At 38.8% G+C, this 18,153-nt stretch overlaps 1 protein-coding gene across 1 annotated transcript in view; it reads left to right on the top strand.

Annotated features, from left to right (window-relative positions):
* Positions 1-6,645: 6,645 nt before the first annotated feature.
* SLC30A8 (solute carrier family 30 member 8) overlaps positions 6,646-18,153 on the top strand; it is a 42,165-nt gene continuing 30,657 nt past the window's right edge. Inside the window, exons 1-3 of the mRNA XM_068525855.1 lie at positions 6,646-6,779; positions 6,887-6,973; positions 12,577-12,730. Of these exons, the coding sequence (XP_068381956.1) occupies positions 12,660-12,730 (71 nt within the window). The 5' untranslated portion in view covers positions 6,646-6,779; positions 6,887-6,973; positions 12,577-12,659. The remainder of the gene's footprint in view (positions 6,780-6,886; positions 6,974-12,576; positions 12,731-18,153) is intronic.

The following is an 18,153-nucleotide window of genomic DNA, read 5'->3' on the forward strand; positions in this document are numbered from 1 at the left end:
AGTCCAGTGCAGGTCAGTAGGGAGGCTCTGCTGATTCACTGTTGTCATTCAGGTACCCAGGATGAGGCAGACTCAACTTCTACGCAGATTTTTGTGGTTGTCAAAATCACGGGGCAAAATCAGTACTGGGGGATCTCACATTGACATTTCAATACCTCAAACAGAGAGTAATTCATGTAACTTTCACTCTCAGCCCATTGGGCTGAATTAGCATCCAGTCTCAAGAGGGCAGAGAAGTCCTCCCCTGTGTCCAGAAAGAGAGGAGAATAAAAATCAGGGAATGGCAGTAAAGACTGCCACATATATAGCACTATTTAATGAAATGGGGAGGGGGGAGTTGTGATACTAAAATTCTAGCATCAGAATTATATTCAGTGAGAAAACTCTTCTCATTTGGGAAAATATCTTGATAGGCATCTCAGTGTGAGGGTTGAGAGCTGACTAATCAGGCAATAGAAGATTATCCCTGAATTACTCTGAGTGTGATAAATTTAAGAATTTGCTGTGATTCCAAGAGGAAGAAGAGAAAAGAAAAGAAAAAGAATAAAGAGATAGATGTCAGCAAGATGCAGAGGTTGAGACAAGATGAGTAAAAGATCATGGAAAACCTTAAGTCCTTTAGTAAGATAACTGATGTATCTTTTCAGAACAATGATGACTACAGGTCCAGTTTAGATTTTTTACATGGCTGCAATTTAACTTCTTCATTTTAGCCTGCAGTCTTCAATAAGTCTGCTACATTCATCAATGCACTGTGTGCACAGATTTCTTCTGTGAAAAAATGAAGGAAAGTTTCTTTTCTGGTTTAATGCATGGCTACATAGAAACAGAAGCTGAAGGCAGACACCCTCCTACTCCTTATGCCCAAGAAAGTTGCCAAAATACAGGGAAGACTTTGGATGCCCATAGGCCATGGAATTTGGGGTTAAAGCCAAATCTTTCAAGGATCCAGGAGATCCCAAATTGGTTATATCAGTATATACCCAGGATTTTGTCAGGATAAGAAATGTAGGTGTCTAAGAAAGTTCTTTCTTGCATTTATTGAGATTCTTGAATCTAGTCCCCAAATTTGGGTATGTAACTTTGTCTTATGGGTTTTGGTTCTTTCCTTTAAATTTTTCCATTCTCCTATACTTTCATTATTCCTTCTCTACTTCACATGAAGAGACACCAGCCCAGATTTGCATGACTCTAATGTGGTCAGTGGAGGAACCAGGAGTTTATGCCACCAATATTCATTTCTACTTCTGGAGTCTTAGATAAGTATATTTTAGGAATTTCTTTTCAGCTCAAAAAAAATTCAGCAAATGCTGGTATAATTGGAGATGCACATGGAAAACTGGTGCCGTCAATGGAGTGACATTATGGAGAGCAATGACTTCTATCACAGTGGTTCTTGAGGCCTGGGAAGCCAATGTGGCTAGGATGCTGGAAAGTGCAAAGCTTCCTGCTCCAGATTTTGCCAGGTGGTTGTGCCCTCTTTTAATTTCAACTGCAATTATAAGGATGATAAAATGGAAAAACAAATATTTGTGCAATGAATGGGAAAAGCCAATTAGTTTTGCACCAATGAGAAATAACGCAGAACTCCTCGCATCTTATAATAAAATTGGCTCTTTCCACATACATTTTTAAAATGCATATATACTGTCCAAATGTACTTAGAAATTTAAATAGCACTGGGATAAAATATATTCTGCAAGTTTTATTAAAAGAAATCAGCAATAAAGTTTCTGAATTTTAAGAAAAATAATTATAATAGGATCTAGGTGTATAATAATTTAGTAAATGTCAGGGTTGTGTTTTTTTGCTTCCATAATATGTTCTTGCATGATCTTCTCTTCCCTCTTGCTGTCTCCACCCGCATCCAAAGGAAGCATAGATATATCTAAGACTTAACCAGTTAGCAGTGCAATTTCAAGCTTAATACCCCTGCCAGCTCCAATTTTTTTTTTTTTTAAGGTAGAGAAGTCCAGTCTGTTATAGCTTTTTCTCCAACTTAGTTGAAACTTGACAACTAGATCTGAAAGTACTTTGTGATTTTTTTTCATATTTGATAAGACAAAAATTTCCTGTGTGACTACAGGCTGGTTTTATATATGAAGTATTAATATGGATATCCTTTATTTACTAAGCAGTTACTATTAGCTTTATATGTGAAATTCATTTTATATAAATTATTGCATTTAATCTTTATAACAGTTCTATGAGAAAAATCTAATTATCCCCATTTTACAGATAACAAAACAGGTTAAGAAATGTTATGATAACCCAGCTACTGAGGAGATACACAAGTCTACATGAGTGCAAAAGGTTTACTCTGAATCACTAGTAAGTACATTACTCTGAATGTAGTTCTTACTAGTATCTTCTATCCACCCATCCATCCAATCATCCATTCAATCAATCATTCCTTCATTTATTGATTTCTAAAAATTGTATTATTCAGCCATGATATACCAGATGCTGTGTACCAAGAACTGGGGATACAACAGTGTGAAACAGCAAGGCCCCTTCCCCCAAAAGCTTACATTCTTATAGGAATAGATGAGGCCAGAAACAAAAAACAAAGAAGGTAACACAGATAGTGATAAGGGCTCTGAAGGGAATGAAGAGTGCACTGTGGAGGAGAGAAACTGGATATGGCTGAGACCCCACTGCTTTTCACAAAAAGATCTGAGAAGGACTCTCTGAGGAGGGGATATCTGAGCTGAGACCCTCAAGATGAGAAGGTGGCATCCACATTCACGGCCAGAAGGAGGAGTGTCCCAAGAAGAGGATGCAGTATCGGGGAGGTGTCTAAGAGGGCCAGTTCCAGGTAATGGAAGCTTCTCTTTTAAGTGCCTATTTAAAAAACCAGGTACCTAGTTCAGTGGAAATGATCCACAATCAATACCACACCATGCTGCTTTCTAGAAGAGAGGTCACTGGACTACTCCTCTGGTTTCTGTTGACTACATTAAGGCCAGTATTACATCTTCAGGTGTTCATTCTAGATAACTCTCAAGTCTATTTATTGTATGTACCACATTTATTTTTGAAACTTAGGAGAAAGGAGTCTCATGTGGAAGTTCTTGGGGAAAATGATGGGCAAGTCACACTTCTAATTAGTCTTTTCACATTACTTAATGTCTTAGTTAAATTACTTTTTTTTGGTATCCTTCCCATTTCCTCTCATCTACTGAATAATAATTTGCTGAGTGTTTGCAAACACTATGCTGAAGAGAAGTAACTGAAATTCTCCATAAAAGAGATGTGCAATGTAGAGTGACAAGGATAATTTGGTCCTTAGGGGGTTGGAAGAGATATTATATCTTGTGCACTGCCATTACTTCCGCGATAAGACTAAGCCAGACGAGATTCATCTTCTTGTGACATTTCCCTGAAAGACAGGAAAATATCTGGACTCATATGACAAAGTAAACGTTTCATTTTAAGTTGTCTAACTCTTCAGAACAATGTTATAAGTGTCAGTGTCTGTAACTTCAGGCTCTAGAGAGTGAGATTTTCTTTGAAAGCCCTGAGCAACTGTAAGATAACGCATGATGTGTGATACTGTTTTTGACTGACAGAGCCAGATCTGATAATCCAAGGGGCTAAGATAGGAGTTCTAATTTTTAATGTTGGCATGGAAAGTGACCGGGGCTGGTGATATTCACTTTAATATTCACTCTGTTCAGGTTTTGTGAACAAATGCTATATATATTCTTCAAGTATAAATATGTTGGCAGTCCTGGGACATGTTTGCTGGTTTGTGATGACCTGTTGTATGTCACCCAGTACTGTACCGAATGGATTGCTTTGCAAAGGCAGTTCTACCCTCGATTATACATTCTCAGAGAGCAGTAGTTTGTCTGTATAATTCACTAGAGCTTAGGATAAGCTTGGAGCTTAGCTATTAGCAGCAGGAATTTCATCAAGGCTTGGGAGGAAGGGGAGGATGAGATGGATGCCAAATGTTGGGTTGAACAAAAAGCTGAGGTATCTCCGAGGGCTTCTTGCTTTCTTCTTTAACTTTCCTCCCAACGAAAAGCAACTGCTGGGAATTTTAGCCTGTTCAATTTGCTGGTAAACAAGACATGAGGTGGGACATGGACCTGGACTTGCTGACTTGTGGAGGTTGTGGGACAGGAGCCACAACCATCAAATCATCTTGGTCCAGTAGGTGGTGGACAGGCCTGGGAGTCTCCCGGCAAGAGCAGAAGGAAAGAAAAGAGCTTTATTTTGATGCTACCTTAGGATTCACCAGACAGCAACCTCATAAAAATAGGGCAAATTTGATGGATAAAGGTGTGTGTGAAAGAGTTTTTAGGTCAGTGAAACTACCGTGTATGTTACTATAAGAGTGGACACATGTCATTATACGTCTGTCCAAACCCATAGAACATACCACACCAAGAGCGAGCCCTAATGGAAACTATGGACTTTGGGTGTACTACAGATGTATCACTCTGGTGGGGACGTTGATAATGGGGGAGGCTACAGGTACGTGGGAGCAGGGGGTATATGGGAAATCTGTACCTTCCACTCAATTTCTCTGTGAACCTAAAACTGTTGTAGAAAAGAAAGTCTATTAATAATTAAGAAATGACACGTAAATAATTAACTGCTGACAGGCTTATAAGTCATTCCTAAAATACACATTAAGTTGGACTGTAAAAAAAAGTTCGTGTATGTCTGCCCATAAACGCACAAAGAATTCCATGAAGATATTCAGGATATTCTTCAAAATGGTTTATTCCCTGTATCTTAGCCTAGGATCTTAGGTAGGAGGACGTACTGTCCATGTCTACCTTCTTAAATTGTAAAGATATTTTGCTGTGGATATATGTTACTTTTTAAATTAAAAAATAGGCTAAAATTTTTATGTAGGTGATATTTACCTTAAGGTATGTTTCTTTGATTTTTTTTAAGTAAATGACTTCGCAATATTTAATGTGAGTATTCAACAATATTAAATACTTCGGAAGTGCTTTTTTTTATCTCTGAAAGAGGAAGGGGATTATTTTTACTCAGAAGAGTCTTCTGAAGTAGCTTAGTACTGTCATTCAGCATTTTCCGGTTAGGAAATTGGGGCAGAAAGAAGCAAACGTATTCACTGACGCACTGAAAATCTGTAAAAAGGACAGAATTAGAGCTCGCAGCAGCCAAATCACAAACTGGGCGCATTCAGCATGACAGCGTGGTCAGGGCAGCAGCAGCGTCAGTTAAAAATGGGTGGCTGGGCTGGATCCAGGTGTCAAAGAAGCCAGCCCTGAGGAGCAATATCCTCAGAGAAGAGTTCAACACAGGGGAAGTATACCATGCTGTCTAAGCCATTGGGTAGAAATTAAATAATTGCATCTTCCTAGCAAAGAGTTTGAATTAGTAGCAAATGACCATGTGGATTAGAGTGGAATGCCTGAGGCCTGTAATCTGGCCAGCCAATAGTGGAAAGGGTATATTTGAGCAGACAATGAATCCAGTGTGTTCAGATATTAGGTCTAACCAGTATACCTCAATCTAGTTGGGGGCCTGGTCTTTATTAAAAAGGAGAAATGACTATGTATTATAAAGCAGATTAAAAAGAACTATTCCTGATATATTTTGGATAGTAACCCTTTATTGGATATGTCATTTGTAAGTATCTTCTTCCATGTGGTAGGTTGTCTCTTCGTTTTGTTGATGGTTCCCTAGGCTGTGCAAAAGTTGTTTAGTTTGATATAGTCCCATTTGTTTATTTTTGCTTTTGTTTCCCTTGCCTGAGGAGACATAGCTGGAAAGATATTGCTAAGACATGTCAAAGAGCGTACTGCCTGTGCTTTCTTCTAGGAGTTTTATGGTTTCAGGTCTTACTGTAGCATTGTTTACAATAGCTAGGATATGGAAATAACCTAAGTGCTCATCAGTGGATGAATGGATAAAAAGGATGCGGTACATGTACACAATGGAATACTACTCAGCCATAAAAGATGAAATCTTGCCATTTGTGACAACATGGATGGAAATAAGGGAAATAAGTCAGATGGAGAAAGAAAAATACTATATGATTTCACTTTATATGGCATATAAAAAACAAGCAAACAAACAAACAAATGAACAAACCAAACCAAAGCAAACATGTAAATACAGAGAACAGAGTATTGATTACCAGAAGGAAAAGGGGGCAAGGGGAGGACGGAATGGATAAACGGGAATCAACTACATGGTGCTGAATGGAAACTAAATTTTTGGTGGTAAGCATGCTGTAGGGTATACAAAAATAAAAATATAATATTGTACACATAAAACTATATAATGTTTAAACCAATGTTACGTCAATGAAAAATAAATTCAAAAAAGAACTATTCCCCATCTGCTGACAGCAACATCCATAATAACAATGATTCTAAGAAGTGATGGAGAATTAGTACTCATTGGGACATTACATTAATCATAGAATGGATTTCTCCTTCTGTTTCCTTCAACTGAAAATGGCCAAGGGGCATCTGAGTTTATTATTTACCAGCTTTCTCGGAAACTAACTTGTGACTAGGAAATGCAGGCTATGACAAATCCCATTCTAGCGAACTTGTATCAAAAACTGTTCATACTGTTTTGTCATGTTGATTCTTGTTGCATAAATAATATTTAAAATATAGGAGGACACTGATTGCCATTGTCTGTGTCTTGGGTATCATTTCTGTAGCAGTTTAATCTGAATGTTTATAATGTTTAAAATGAAATGCTTATTCAGTGAATGATGAAGTATCACAATTCTGGTGAAGACTCAGAAAAATCTTAGTTTCAGATTCTGAAGGGTAAAGGGGAATATTAGGCACATAAAAAATCTGTTGCCAAATATAATATTTTCAATGATGTGTTATGTGTTAGCTTGTTATAATTAAATATTTTTCTTCTCTTTCAGAGTTAGCTGACTGTGAAGGAAATGGAAATTCCCATCTTTTTCTCACCGACCAATATCTGGGTGACTGAGAGTCTTGGGGTGCAAAAGGTAATATGATGCCTCACTTGTCTTACTGGATGCAAATTCAAAGAACTCATCCCCTGGCGGTGGTGGTGAAATTTGCTACAGTTGGATTAGCAGCATTTAAAAATGTGGACTCACTGGGTGCAAATTCACTGATACCGAAAGAAGAGGTGAGTTAGTTGTGATGTCTTGTGGTTGTGCTTCCAAGCAGAAAACCCTGCTGCTGTCCTCTGATGCCCTTTGGGTTTGACATCAAAAGTGATGGCCCAGCCTTTCAGAGGAAAGCTTCGAGGCAGCTTTTGTCTTATCTCCTGGACTATCTCCTGAGAGGCAGGCTTGTCAGCTTCGAGTCAAATAAATCCAGGCTTTGAGATTCGGAGGAGAAAATGAGCTATGCCTTTGCTTTCTTGGCAGTCATCTGGGGACTCGCTGTGAAAATCCTTTGCCTAAGATGAATCATCAGCCCCTCAAGACTTTCACTAAAGGAAAGGAAACTGTACTCATGAAAATTAAATGGTGGCATTACAGATAATGACAAGAGGGTGCTCTCTCTCTCTCTCTCTTTTATTTTTATTTTTTAGTAATCATTTATTTATTTATTTATCTTTATATTTATTTCTGGCTGTGTTGGGTCTTCGTTTCTGTGCGAGGGCTTTCTCCAGTTGCGGCAAGCGGGGGCCACTCTTCATCGCGGTGTGCGGGCCTCTCACTATCGCGGCCTCTCTTGTTGTGGAGCACAGGCTCCAGACGCGCAGGCTCAGTAGTTGTGGCTCACGGGCCCAGTTGCTCCGCGGCATGTGGGATCTTCCCAGACCAGGGCTCGAACCTGTGTCCCCTGAATTAGCAGGCAGATTCTCAACCATTGCGCCACCAGGGAAGCCCTCTCTCTTTTAAATTCAGGAATTCAGTGCTTTGGTTTTCAGTGATGCTCTGTGCATTTATAGATCAAGGAGCTGGAATATTAGGAAGCGTGTTTTTGTCTGCCTTTCTTATTCCAATGCCTTAAAATCATGGCTTAGGTCCTTGGAAACTTTTCTTGCTTGCCAATGTAAATAAAATAAAGAAGAGAGACACATACTGTGGTGAGAATATGAAGTCAGCAGAAAACTGCTTTGGAGTTTGCAAGACACAGTCAACTATATCTAGCTCAGAGGGTGCATTTAAGGGTTAATTAGCTTAAGTTGCAGAATATTTGGAAAAGGAAGCATGAGGCATGGAGACTAATCAATAAAATATACACTTCGTAAACATTTTAACCACCTAGCCCCAATATTTCTCCCCACCAAAACACTGTTTATTTTTATATTATTTATTTGCATCTATCAGCCTTAATAAAATATTTCTTTCATTGTTTTAGTATCGATATTTTATCAAGTCTTTCTTTTCTCAACAAATACAAGCTGTATTTGCACTGGAACATTTCTATAGCTCAATCTCTTTAAAAATAAAAATGCCCCCCCCCCCCCCCCCCGCAAAAAAGAGAGTTAGTGCCAATTTATCAAGAAGAAAATAAAACTCAGATGGCTTTCAGTCCATTTTCAAGTAAAGTATGAAATATCAGGAGATGGTTTGTTTTATACATGTTCACTTTAGATTAAAATGAAATTTTCATAATGTTCTTTAAAATACAATCCAATTAAATTTCCAGTGTCTTTGTTTACAAGTTTCTAGGTGGAACTTTTGAAAAGCTCATACTGTAGTAATAACCATAAAGCCACCTTGCTAAGAAAATGTTACCCAACTTAGAAATAATGTCTTTATAGTCTGTGTGGGAATACGTAAGTCCAGAATCTTTAGTAGGTGATTATACTGATTGAGTCTGCATTTTCTCTCCTGTTGTGTCCTCTTTATTGAGGACACATTCTGAATGGCACTCTACTACCAAGTGGGGAGCATAAGGCAGGCACAAATCTATTATTTGAGAAAGTTGAGCCCTGAGAATTTGAGGCAGCTACTCAAAGTCATACAGCTGATGGCGGGTTCAAGTTCCCAGGTCTTGTTTTCAGAAACCTCTACTTCCATTCCTTGAGTAATTCCTAGCCTCTACTAAGGCTGGGGTCAATTTCTCAGGGACAGCCAAGGTATTATACTTAGACATGGCCAAGTACATAGCAACTCACATCTAGATAAAATTGGTCACATGGCAGATACTACGCTGAGAACTTTTATACACAATATCTCTTCTACTCTTCACAAGAAGTCTGTAAGATGGATTCTATTAATGTCCCCATTTTACAGATGAGAAATGGAAAACAGTAGAGGTCAGGCAACTTGTTCAAGGTCATATATGTAAGAAAATGGCCAAACCAGAAACTGAAACTAAGTCTGTCTGTACATTTGAAAGTCCATACATTAAACCACTTCACTCCACGGCCTCTACACATAAACAAGAAAGATACAAACAGGATGAGAATCCACACTTATTACTTAAAACAAGCACATTTTCAAATGTCTTTTTAAGGAATAGTCATATGCAAACAATGACAAGATGAAGTATTCCTGAAATATGAGTTTAAATTTTGGGAATGCAAATAGTGAGAACTCAGTACTTTAGTGTGTAGGGATGATTACAATGGTTCTGCATAAATACACACATCCTTTCTGAGAGTGAAATAGCAAACTATGTGTAAGACGTGTGTAAATTATTTTTGCACACGTATTAGCTACCACTTGTAAAATCCTATTAAGAAATTGTTGTCGACAATAGTCAGCACTGGGGAGCAGAACGAGATCTTTGGTTGTGTCAGTTATGTTCTTGTGGCTGACAGAATATTTCTTCCCAGAGTTAACTATTATAAATTGTGTTGCCCCTTCAGTTGCTACAAGCTTGTGATGGAGAGTGGGCAGAGAGGACAACCTGTAATTCAGGACGGTTTGGAAGCTGGTTGCCTAGGAAACTGGGATGAGCAGCAAATGCCCACCAAAACTGACTTGTCAACAAGATAGGGGATTTTCTTTTTTGATCTGCATTGCTTTCTGAATACATATTTTGTGACTCATGTGGAGTCTGATTTGGGCCAGTAGCCCTTGGTGGGCTGTGTATGCCAAAGTGGGCCAAAGGTTAGTCAGGGAGGATGGGTAATTTTTCATAAACATTGTGCTGACAAAATACTGGGGGGAAAGGGCATGATGGTGCAGTTAAAAAGGGGTTTATAAGATAAGCTAATCAACAGATGAGTATCTTACATAACATAACATGCTTACAATTCTTATCGTAACTTTACATTTAAATTTGTAGTAGCAAAACTTACTTTTCTTTAACATAAAGGTTTTATTTGTTGTAATCCGCTGTTCCCTGCTCTTACACCAGAAGCTTTGATTTATAGTAAAGTAGTTATCTCCAAGGGTAGCACTTGGAAATTCACAAAGCTTTGAGGAAAATAGTACCTAATTTCCCTATAGTTTTAAAGCATGCACACTTAATTTTTTATTTTTAAATGTATCACACATGTACACATATACATTTTATAAGTATGTATACATGTGTGCATATATATTTAAGTAGAATCATATGAAATTGCTGATTTTAGACTATATTGGGTCTACAAAAATGGCAATTTTATATATATATATACTTCAACTTATAAACAGGAGAGATCATAGAATACATTTTTTTTCTTGTCCTTTTTTGCTTGAGTTCCCATTTCCTCTTTTCCCATCTCCACCTTACTCTGTCTATATCAGCCCTACTCTGCCCTTCTCATATATCCTCACTCTATCCTCGTCTCACAAACAATTCACATTAACAAACTATCAATAGTATATATCTTCATAGTTATAGAATCATAAACATATGTGCAGCTATATATGGGCTAGTGACCAAACTTGTGGTGTGGAACCTCAAACTTCCAGATTGCTTTTCCCCTGTTGAAATCTATAGCCAAATATTCTCTTTCCTGCATTTAAATAATACTTATCTCCTCTGCTTTGCACTAATCTTTAATGGATTTCAGCCTGGTTTTACGTAGTTTCTTCACTTTTTGACACTCATTCACTCGAATTCTTTTTCTCTTATTATGTGCTAGAAACTACTCACAATTGATTCAAGCTGTAAAGTATGGCAACACGTCACACGATAGATTAGTAATTCTTTTCTGGTTTCTTACTTTTGCCTCCACAGAATAGCCTATTATTTTGCGAAGTTAAGAGTAAGAATATAAGAGAAGGAAATACTTTACTAGACCCAGAATTTCTCCTGCAAAGAAAAATGGCCTCCCAGAGCCATTTCTCCAGTTTCCATCTGTCAGAGCAAAGTTAATGACCAGGTAGGCAATAGGGCCATACGAAAAGACCTAAGAATTTATGTTCCAGGGGAGAGAGTTTGAAATGTTAAAATCAACAAGAGGTACAGCTTCACGACAGATATGATAGAAGACCTGGCGTTCTCACGCTCAGCCAAAGGTGACTTCTCCCCTCACTGCCTACAGCCATTGCCATTGAACCCCACTTTCCTTCCAGGAGACAATATTTATTCTACTAGGTCATTGTGGGTGATCTCTGCTCAGCAGTATGGGCAGATTTCCAAGATGCTGGGCCACTGGGCTATTCCAGGACTACACCACTCTGAGTGCTCTCCCTAGGGAGTTAGTGTCAACAGATGAAGAAGGAAATGAGGACTCAGAGGTGGAGGGTCTACGCCCTCTTCTCCTCTCTGCACTCGCCTGCCCCTGCATGCATCCCTATAGGTCTTGGATGCTCTTTGGCCCACATGTAAATGTCTGCCGTGTGTCGAGGCTGTTGTCCTTGGACTACAGTCCTTTCTCTTATTTGGAAAGGAAAGTTCTTTGTAATGAAATAAAATTCATAGGAGTCTGGGGGTTGAAGGTCTCTTGGGATCAACTCAGAAGAGCCCATTTCTAAGAGTTGCGATGGGTTTGCCTGGTAGGGGTTCCTTGGGCTGGTCTTTTGTCCTCAGCAGAGGGTACCCTGGCCAGGGAGAACACAGCTCATTCTGGTTCTTTTGTGCTTGGGGGCTCTTACTTATTTAGAAGCCGAGACTGCCCTTCTCCTGTCTGTCAAAAGGGTTTCAAAGCTGCTGCACCAGGAACTGTTTCAGATTAGAGACTTCAGTAACTAATGATCCATGTCCTCTCTTCAGTAGTGAAACCCCCAAATGGTCCTAGGAGAAGAGAAGTAAATCTTGACAGCTGCTTAGAGGGCATTTTAGAACTAAATCCTAGGAGAAATGCTTTTAGGTTCAGAGACCTCCCCATCCACTGCCAAAAAAAAAAAAAAAAAAAAAAATAAGGGAGGGAAAAAATATTAGTGTACAGAAAGGCAGCTGTTTGAGCTCGCCCAGGTGTGCTCTGAAGACCAAACCCCTACATCAGCAATTAGCGGGTAACCCTTGAGCTCCTCTACCTCCTAGACAGCACAGTGGAATCAGATGGCGTGGGAAGCACGCGCGCGCGTACACACACACGTCATGTGATCCTACCTGCAGGAAGGTAGTTCCTGTGGGTGAGAGAATGAAGCCAGGTAACATTCCAAACAGACCGTAGTTTTAGCAGATCTATCAAGAACATTGACGTGAGAGGCTTGTTAATGTAATCCCAGAAGCCTTTTCATTTTTTCTTTGGAAAGTGTGTGAATAATCGTAATGCTGTTTTGCTTCCAAAACTGGACAGTGAGTTAAAGAGCACCAGCCGTCGCCACAGTAACACCACCACCATCACCAACACCAACACCAACATCTTCTATCCTGGCCACCATGGAGTTTCTTGAAAGAACTTATCTTGTGAATGACAAAGCCACCAAGATGTACGCCTTCACACTAGACAGGTAACAGACATCTGATGCTGTTTCACAATTCTCTGTGTCTTGAGTATTCACTAAGTCCCTAGATCCTACTGCTTCAGAATTGGAAACTTTTGCTGTTGCAACTTGGGGGCGTTTTGTAAAATTTTATAAACTGTTGGCCAACTTATATAATTCTTATCCTGAAAAAGGCAATACTCTGTATAGTTGATTTGCTTCCTTAAATATCCTGAGTGTACGAAGGACATATTTTATTAGTATATTTTTCATCTGTAGATTTTCTTCTAAAAAACAGACATACACAGTCTGATGTGTTTCCCTTTCTTTTCCTCAATTATTCACACTTTTAAGATAGATAGTAAATTTTATTAAATTATATTTAGAAAGAATTAAGGCTTTTCAACTACGTGCAAATTGTGGTCACACTGATCTTAAGTTAATTGCTATTTTCTTAGGTATATAATATCATTATCACGTATACACACCTACAATAAATATAGCTGAGCTTAATGTTCTACATAGCTCTAGTTCTTTTTACTATCTCCTACAGCGCCATGTGCAATATATTCATTCATTTCCCCCTTATTTAACAGTAATTGATTGAACATGTGTATATATACTGGAGACTAAAATATTCCTAGTCCTGTATCTCTGTCCTCTTGAAAGCCTGAGTCTAATGTGGAATGCATATAAGAAACAGGCAATTACAAAATAGCATGTGTGTTATTCTGGGGGTATACAGTAAGAATACCTCAAGGGAACCTAGGTCTTTGCTGGACTTTGGGAGTCAGAGAAAGCTTTTCAGAAGTGATAGGCTGAGAACTGAAAAAAATAAAAAGGAGTTAGAATAGGGTTAGGGAAACCCTACATAGGAAGTAGTGTTAGGAAAGTTTTCCTGACTGAGATAATTTCCTGGTAAAGACAGAGACAAATAAGAATGAGACTTTGGTACATCTGGGGAATTCAATCCAAGTGGGGAGCAAAGAGAAACACACTCAGAATACATAGATAAATGAATGAGAATCTGAAATAAATTCATGTTAGAAGCAGAATTTAAGAGAATACTTACCCATTAATAAAATGTGTAATGTTTTTGTGTGTTTCATGAAAACAAATTAATATTCCAAAGAGTAGCGGCATTGTGTTTGACAGCATCGAATGTTTAAGCAACTGCAAAAGGAGTTTTTCTTAGGATATTTATAACTTTGCTTTAAAAATACATATGACAAAGAGTCTAGCACATCTATTACCTCACACTGTAAGAACTATTTTTCTAAGAAAATAATATTAGATGTGATTTATTGACATAAACGACATAGCCTCACATTAGGTCAGGCAGAAATTTTGAACAACAAATTGTTAACACTGTGGACACTATTAATAGAGCATCTCTACATTATTAAAATAGCAGTATTTCCCTTCTCATGAAACTAGACCATTAGCACTCTGTTATGCAAATAAAGCCAACTGTTTATGGTTATAGGGTCTCATTCACCTCATGAACTGGTATGGTTTTCAGGATACGGTGATGATAAAAACTGTCAAACTCATTTTTATTTTCTTTCCAAAAAAAACCAATTGAACCTAGATGAGATTATTTATCCTGATCCCTCATTTCACCAGTTAGGAAAGTGAATTCCAGAGAGAATAAATGCCATTTTTAAGGTTGGATGTCTAATTATGGCAGAGTTGAGATGTGGACCATGCCTCCTGTTTGTGAATTTTGCTCCCCTCCCCCTCTCCTGCACACACACTTTCACCATGTGTCCTCCTGGGTCCTTAATCTCTTTCCTCCTGAGCTCATATGAACCTTGATCCCCTCACTAATTCACTTTTCCTCACCTCTCCCAATCTCCTTTCTCATATATTTTGTTCTATCTCTATTTCAGAGGTAACTTTGTCCCCTGAAGGTCCTTCTCTTTTCTCCTTCCTTCTCTTTTTTTCTACTTATCATCAGCTTTCTATTTAAGTTGTTATCATCTGTTAAGAAACTTATATAGAAGGAATATGTATTCTCTAATTACACAACAAGAGTGCTTCAGTTATCTATTGTTGTGCAAGAAACTACCCCCAAAATGTAGTGGCTTCAACAACAATCATTTTATTAATCACAGTTCTCGCTCCATGTGGAGTTATCGAGGTTTGCTTGTGAGGCTGCATTCTGCTGGTGTCTGGGATGTGCTAGAAGGTCAAGGATGGCTTCACTTACTTGTCTGGGGTCTTTGTGTTAGCTTTGACTGGTCTTCTTTCTCCTTCCCATGGCTTCTCTCTCTGTGTGGTGTCTCATTTTATCAGATTAGCTTGGACTTTTTTATATGGCAGTTCAGGGGAGCAAGAGAGCAGCAGTGGAAGCTGACAGGTGTCAGACAGCCTAAGACCAGAACTGGCACAGCACCATTTTTACCACATTTGATGGGTTAAAGCAAGTCCCAAGTCTGAGATTCAAGGGGTGGCACAGTGGATTCCATCTCTTGCTGGCATGTGCATATAAGATGACAGGAATTGTTGGACATAATTTTAGAGACATTTTACCACAGGAAGTAGTAATATTAGGCCCTGTAGGTATTACTGTGTAATCTCTCCCCCACCAATCCCTCCAATTCTCTTTCCAGTGATGTGATTCCCTATGCTTAGGCTCATGGTAGCAAAGAGATAGTTGTATAAAGTTGAGCTACATACTCAATATGGTTTTCTTGGTACTGGAAACAAGCTTTTCTTTTTCCCAAGTTGTATATTAAAGAAGTGCAGGGAATGTGAGGGCAGGGCAAGATGGTAGGGACAAAGTACTGGAATCTTTTCAATGTGAAGCCTTAAAGTGTATGTGTGTGTGTGTGTGTGTGTGTGTGTGTGTGTGTGTGTGTGTGTGTATGTGTGTTTGGGATGGCAGGACTTCTGGAATGGTGGTGTAAGTAGCTCAATGGACCTCCTTCCCCAGTGAAACGTTTTTACCATTTTACTGGTAAAAATAATATTAAAAAAACTCCAACAGTTTAGTCTCTGGAAATTGTCTTAAGGGCATACAGCAAACTGAGATTTATTCAAGAAAATCTACTAAATCTCAGTAAAAAAAAAAAGAGTCTGTGGCATTTGAGCCATGATCTGCCCCACTAACCTCTTTCCCCTCCAAGCTTGTTGTGATGGAAGTTCTACTCTGGTTGGATGTGGCCAAAAGACAGGGATCTCTCTCTCCCAGCTTCTATAGTAAAATATTACAGACTGGGTAGCTTAAACAACAGAAATTTATTTTTGCTCCCAGCTTCCAACTGGGGCTACAGTTCACCCCTAGAGCAAAGGGCTGCTGGAATCTCTAATGGCCCCAGCTCCATATTATAGAACCTGTATTCAATGCAGACATGGCCAAGAGGACTGGGGCCCCCTTCCTTCACCTAATCCCTGCTCACGGTCCAGGAGCAGCAAGCTCCTGAACACCCCTGCCCTGGCTCACACATAGGGTGAGGTTCTTCACCACCCACTTATGGAGCAGAGGTGGCACTCCAGGATAAGTGGGTCACTGTTCCTTCTCTCAGTTTTGGGGCAGTGATGCAGAGGTTCTGCCCATGGGAGAATCAGGCTATAAGAACAGCGAGCTATGCATCTTTCCCTTAGAGGACTGATGATACATCGGCTAAAAGTTTCTTTGGAACAGAACATGGGATATTTCAAGCATAAGGGCACTGTCAAAAACAATGAGGATTTTGCTGTTGAGCAATCAAGAGCAGGCTGGTTGCTTCATCAGAGCAACAAGCTAAATGGTAGACCAGTTAGAAGTTTAACAGAAACAGCTAGGGAAAGACAGGTAAAATGAGCCCTCCTGGAGTTGGCACAAGCCACAAAGATTAGCCTCAAATACTATCCCTGTAAGAAGGCTCTTATGGACTGAACGTTTTTGTCATTCCACAATTCATATACTAAAACCCTAGCTCCCATATGACTATATTGGAAACAGGACCTTTAAGATGATTAAGGTTAAATGAGGTCATTAGGGTGAAGTCCTGATAGATAGAACTGCTGTCTTTATAAAAGAGGAAGAGATACCAGAGATCTCTCTCTTTCTACCATGTGAGAACATAGCAAGAAGACAGCCATCTACAAGCCAGGACCACCAAAACCAGAAACCAAATTTTCCAGCACCTTAATAATGGATTTCTAGCCTCTAGAACTATGAAAAAATAAATTTCTGTTGTTCAAGCTACCCAGTCTGTAGTATTTTACTATAGAAGCTAGAGTAGACTAATACATGGCCCAAATTTAATTGGATAATATTGTAATTTATGCCTCAGGATACTGCTGAAAACATTAGAGCAATCAGCAAGTGATTAAGGAGGACAAGAGCTGAGTGTGATACCAACACAGGCAGAGCAGCCAGAAGCTTAACAGTGAGAGCATGGAAAAAGACAGTCAAAGCAAACATGATGAAAATGATCACCATCCCTGGGAAAGGGGACAGGGGGAGGTAAGGATAACTGTGTGCACATGTCCAAGGCTGCACTCTCTGAGGAATGGCAATAGAGGCTACACAGCAGGGAAGGTCAAAGAAAATACTCCACTGAACTAGACAAGCCAATTCACTAACCAAATAAAAAAGCAAACAAGTAAGCAGCAACAATAACAAGCCCACTGGGGATCAGTATTCAGAATTGCTACAATATATTACCTAAAACATCCAGTTTCCAGAAAAATATGACAACCTATGCAAAGGAACAGGAAAGGATAACCTATAAACAGTAAAAAGAGCAGGTAATAGAAACTGCCTTTGAAAGGGCCCCCATGTTGAACTTAGCATTCAAAGAGTTAAAGCAGCTATTATAAATATGTTCAAAGAATTAAAGAAAATCATGTTTAAAGAATTAAAGAAAGGCAGGATGACAATGTCTCATCACATAGAGAATATCAGTAATAATAGATAGAAATTATAAAAAAGAACCAGATTCTGAAGTTGAAAAGTACAATAAATGGAACAAAGGGACTCAGCAGTAGATATGAGCTGGCAGAAGAAAGAATCAGTGACTGTGAAAACAGGTCAATAGTTATGCAACATAAAGTACAGAGAGAAAAAGGAATGAATAAAAATTAACAGAGCCTCAGAGAAATGTGGTACATAGTTAAATGTCCTACCATATACATAATGGGAATACCAGAAAGAGAGGAGGCAGAAAAGGAGCAGAAAAACATTCAAAGGAACAAATTTCAAAATTTGGTGAAAATACTAATTTATACATCCATGATAGTCAACAAACTCTAAGAAGAATCAAGGCAAACAGATCTATACTCTGACACACACATCATAGTTAAAATACTGAAAGCAAAACACACAGAAAAATCTTGAAAGCAGTAAGAGGAAAAAAGACCCATTGTGAGCAAGAGTTTCTCAGTAAGATTAACAGCTGACTTCTATCAGAAACAAAGGAGGCTGGAAGGCAGTGGGACAGCATATTTAAAGTACTGAA

This window comes from Eschrichtius robustus, chromosome 17 (genome assembly GCF_028021215.1).
Source record: "Eschrichtius robustus isolate mEscRob2 chromosome 17, mEscRob2.pri, whole genome shotgun sequence".
In the NCBI taxonomy this organism is placed as follows: Eukaryota; Metazoa; Chordata; class Mammalia; order Artiodactyla; family Eschrichtiidae; genus Eschrichtius; species Eschrichtius robustus.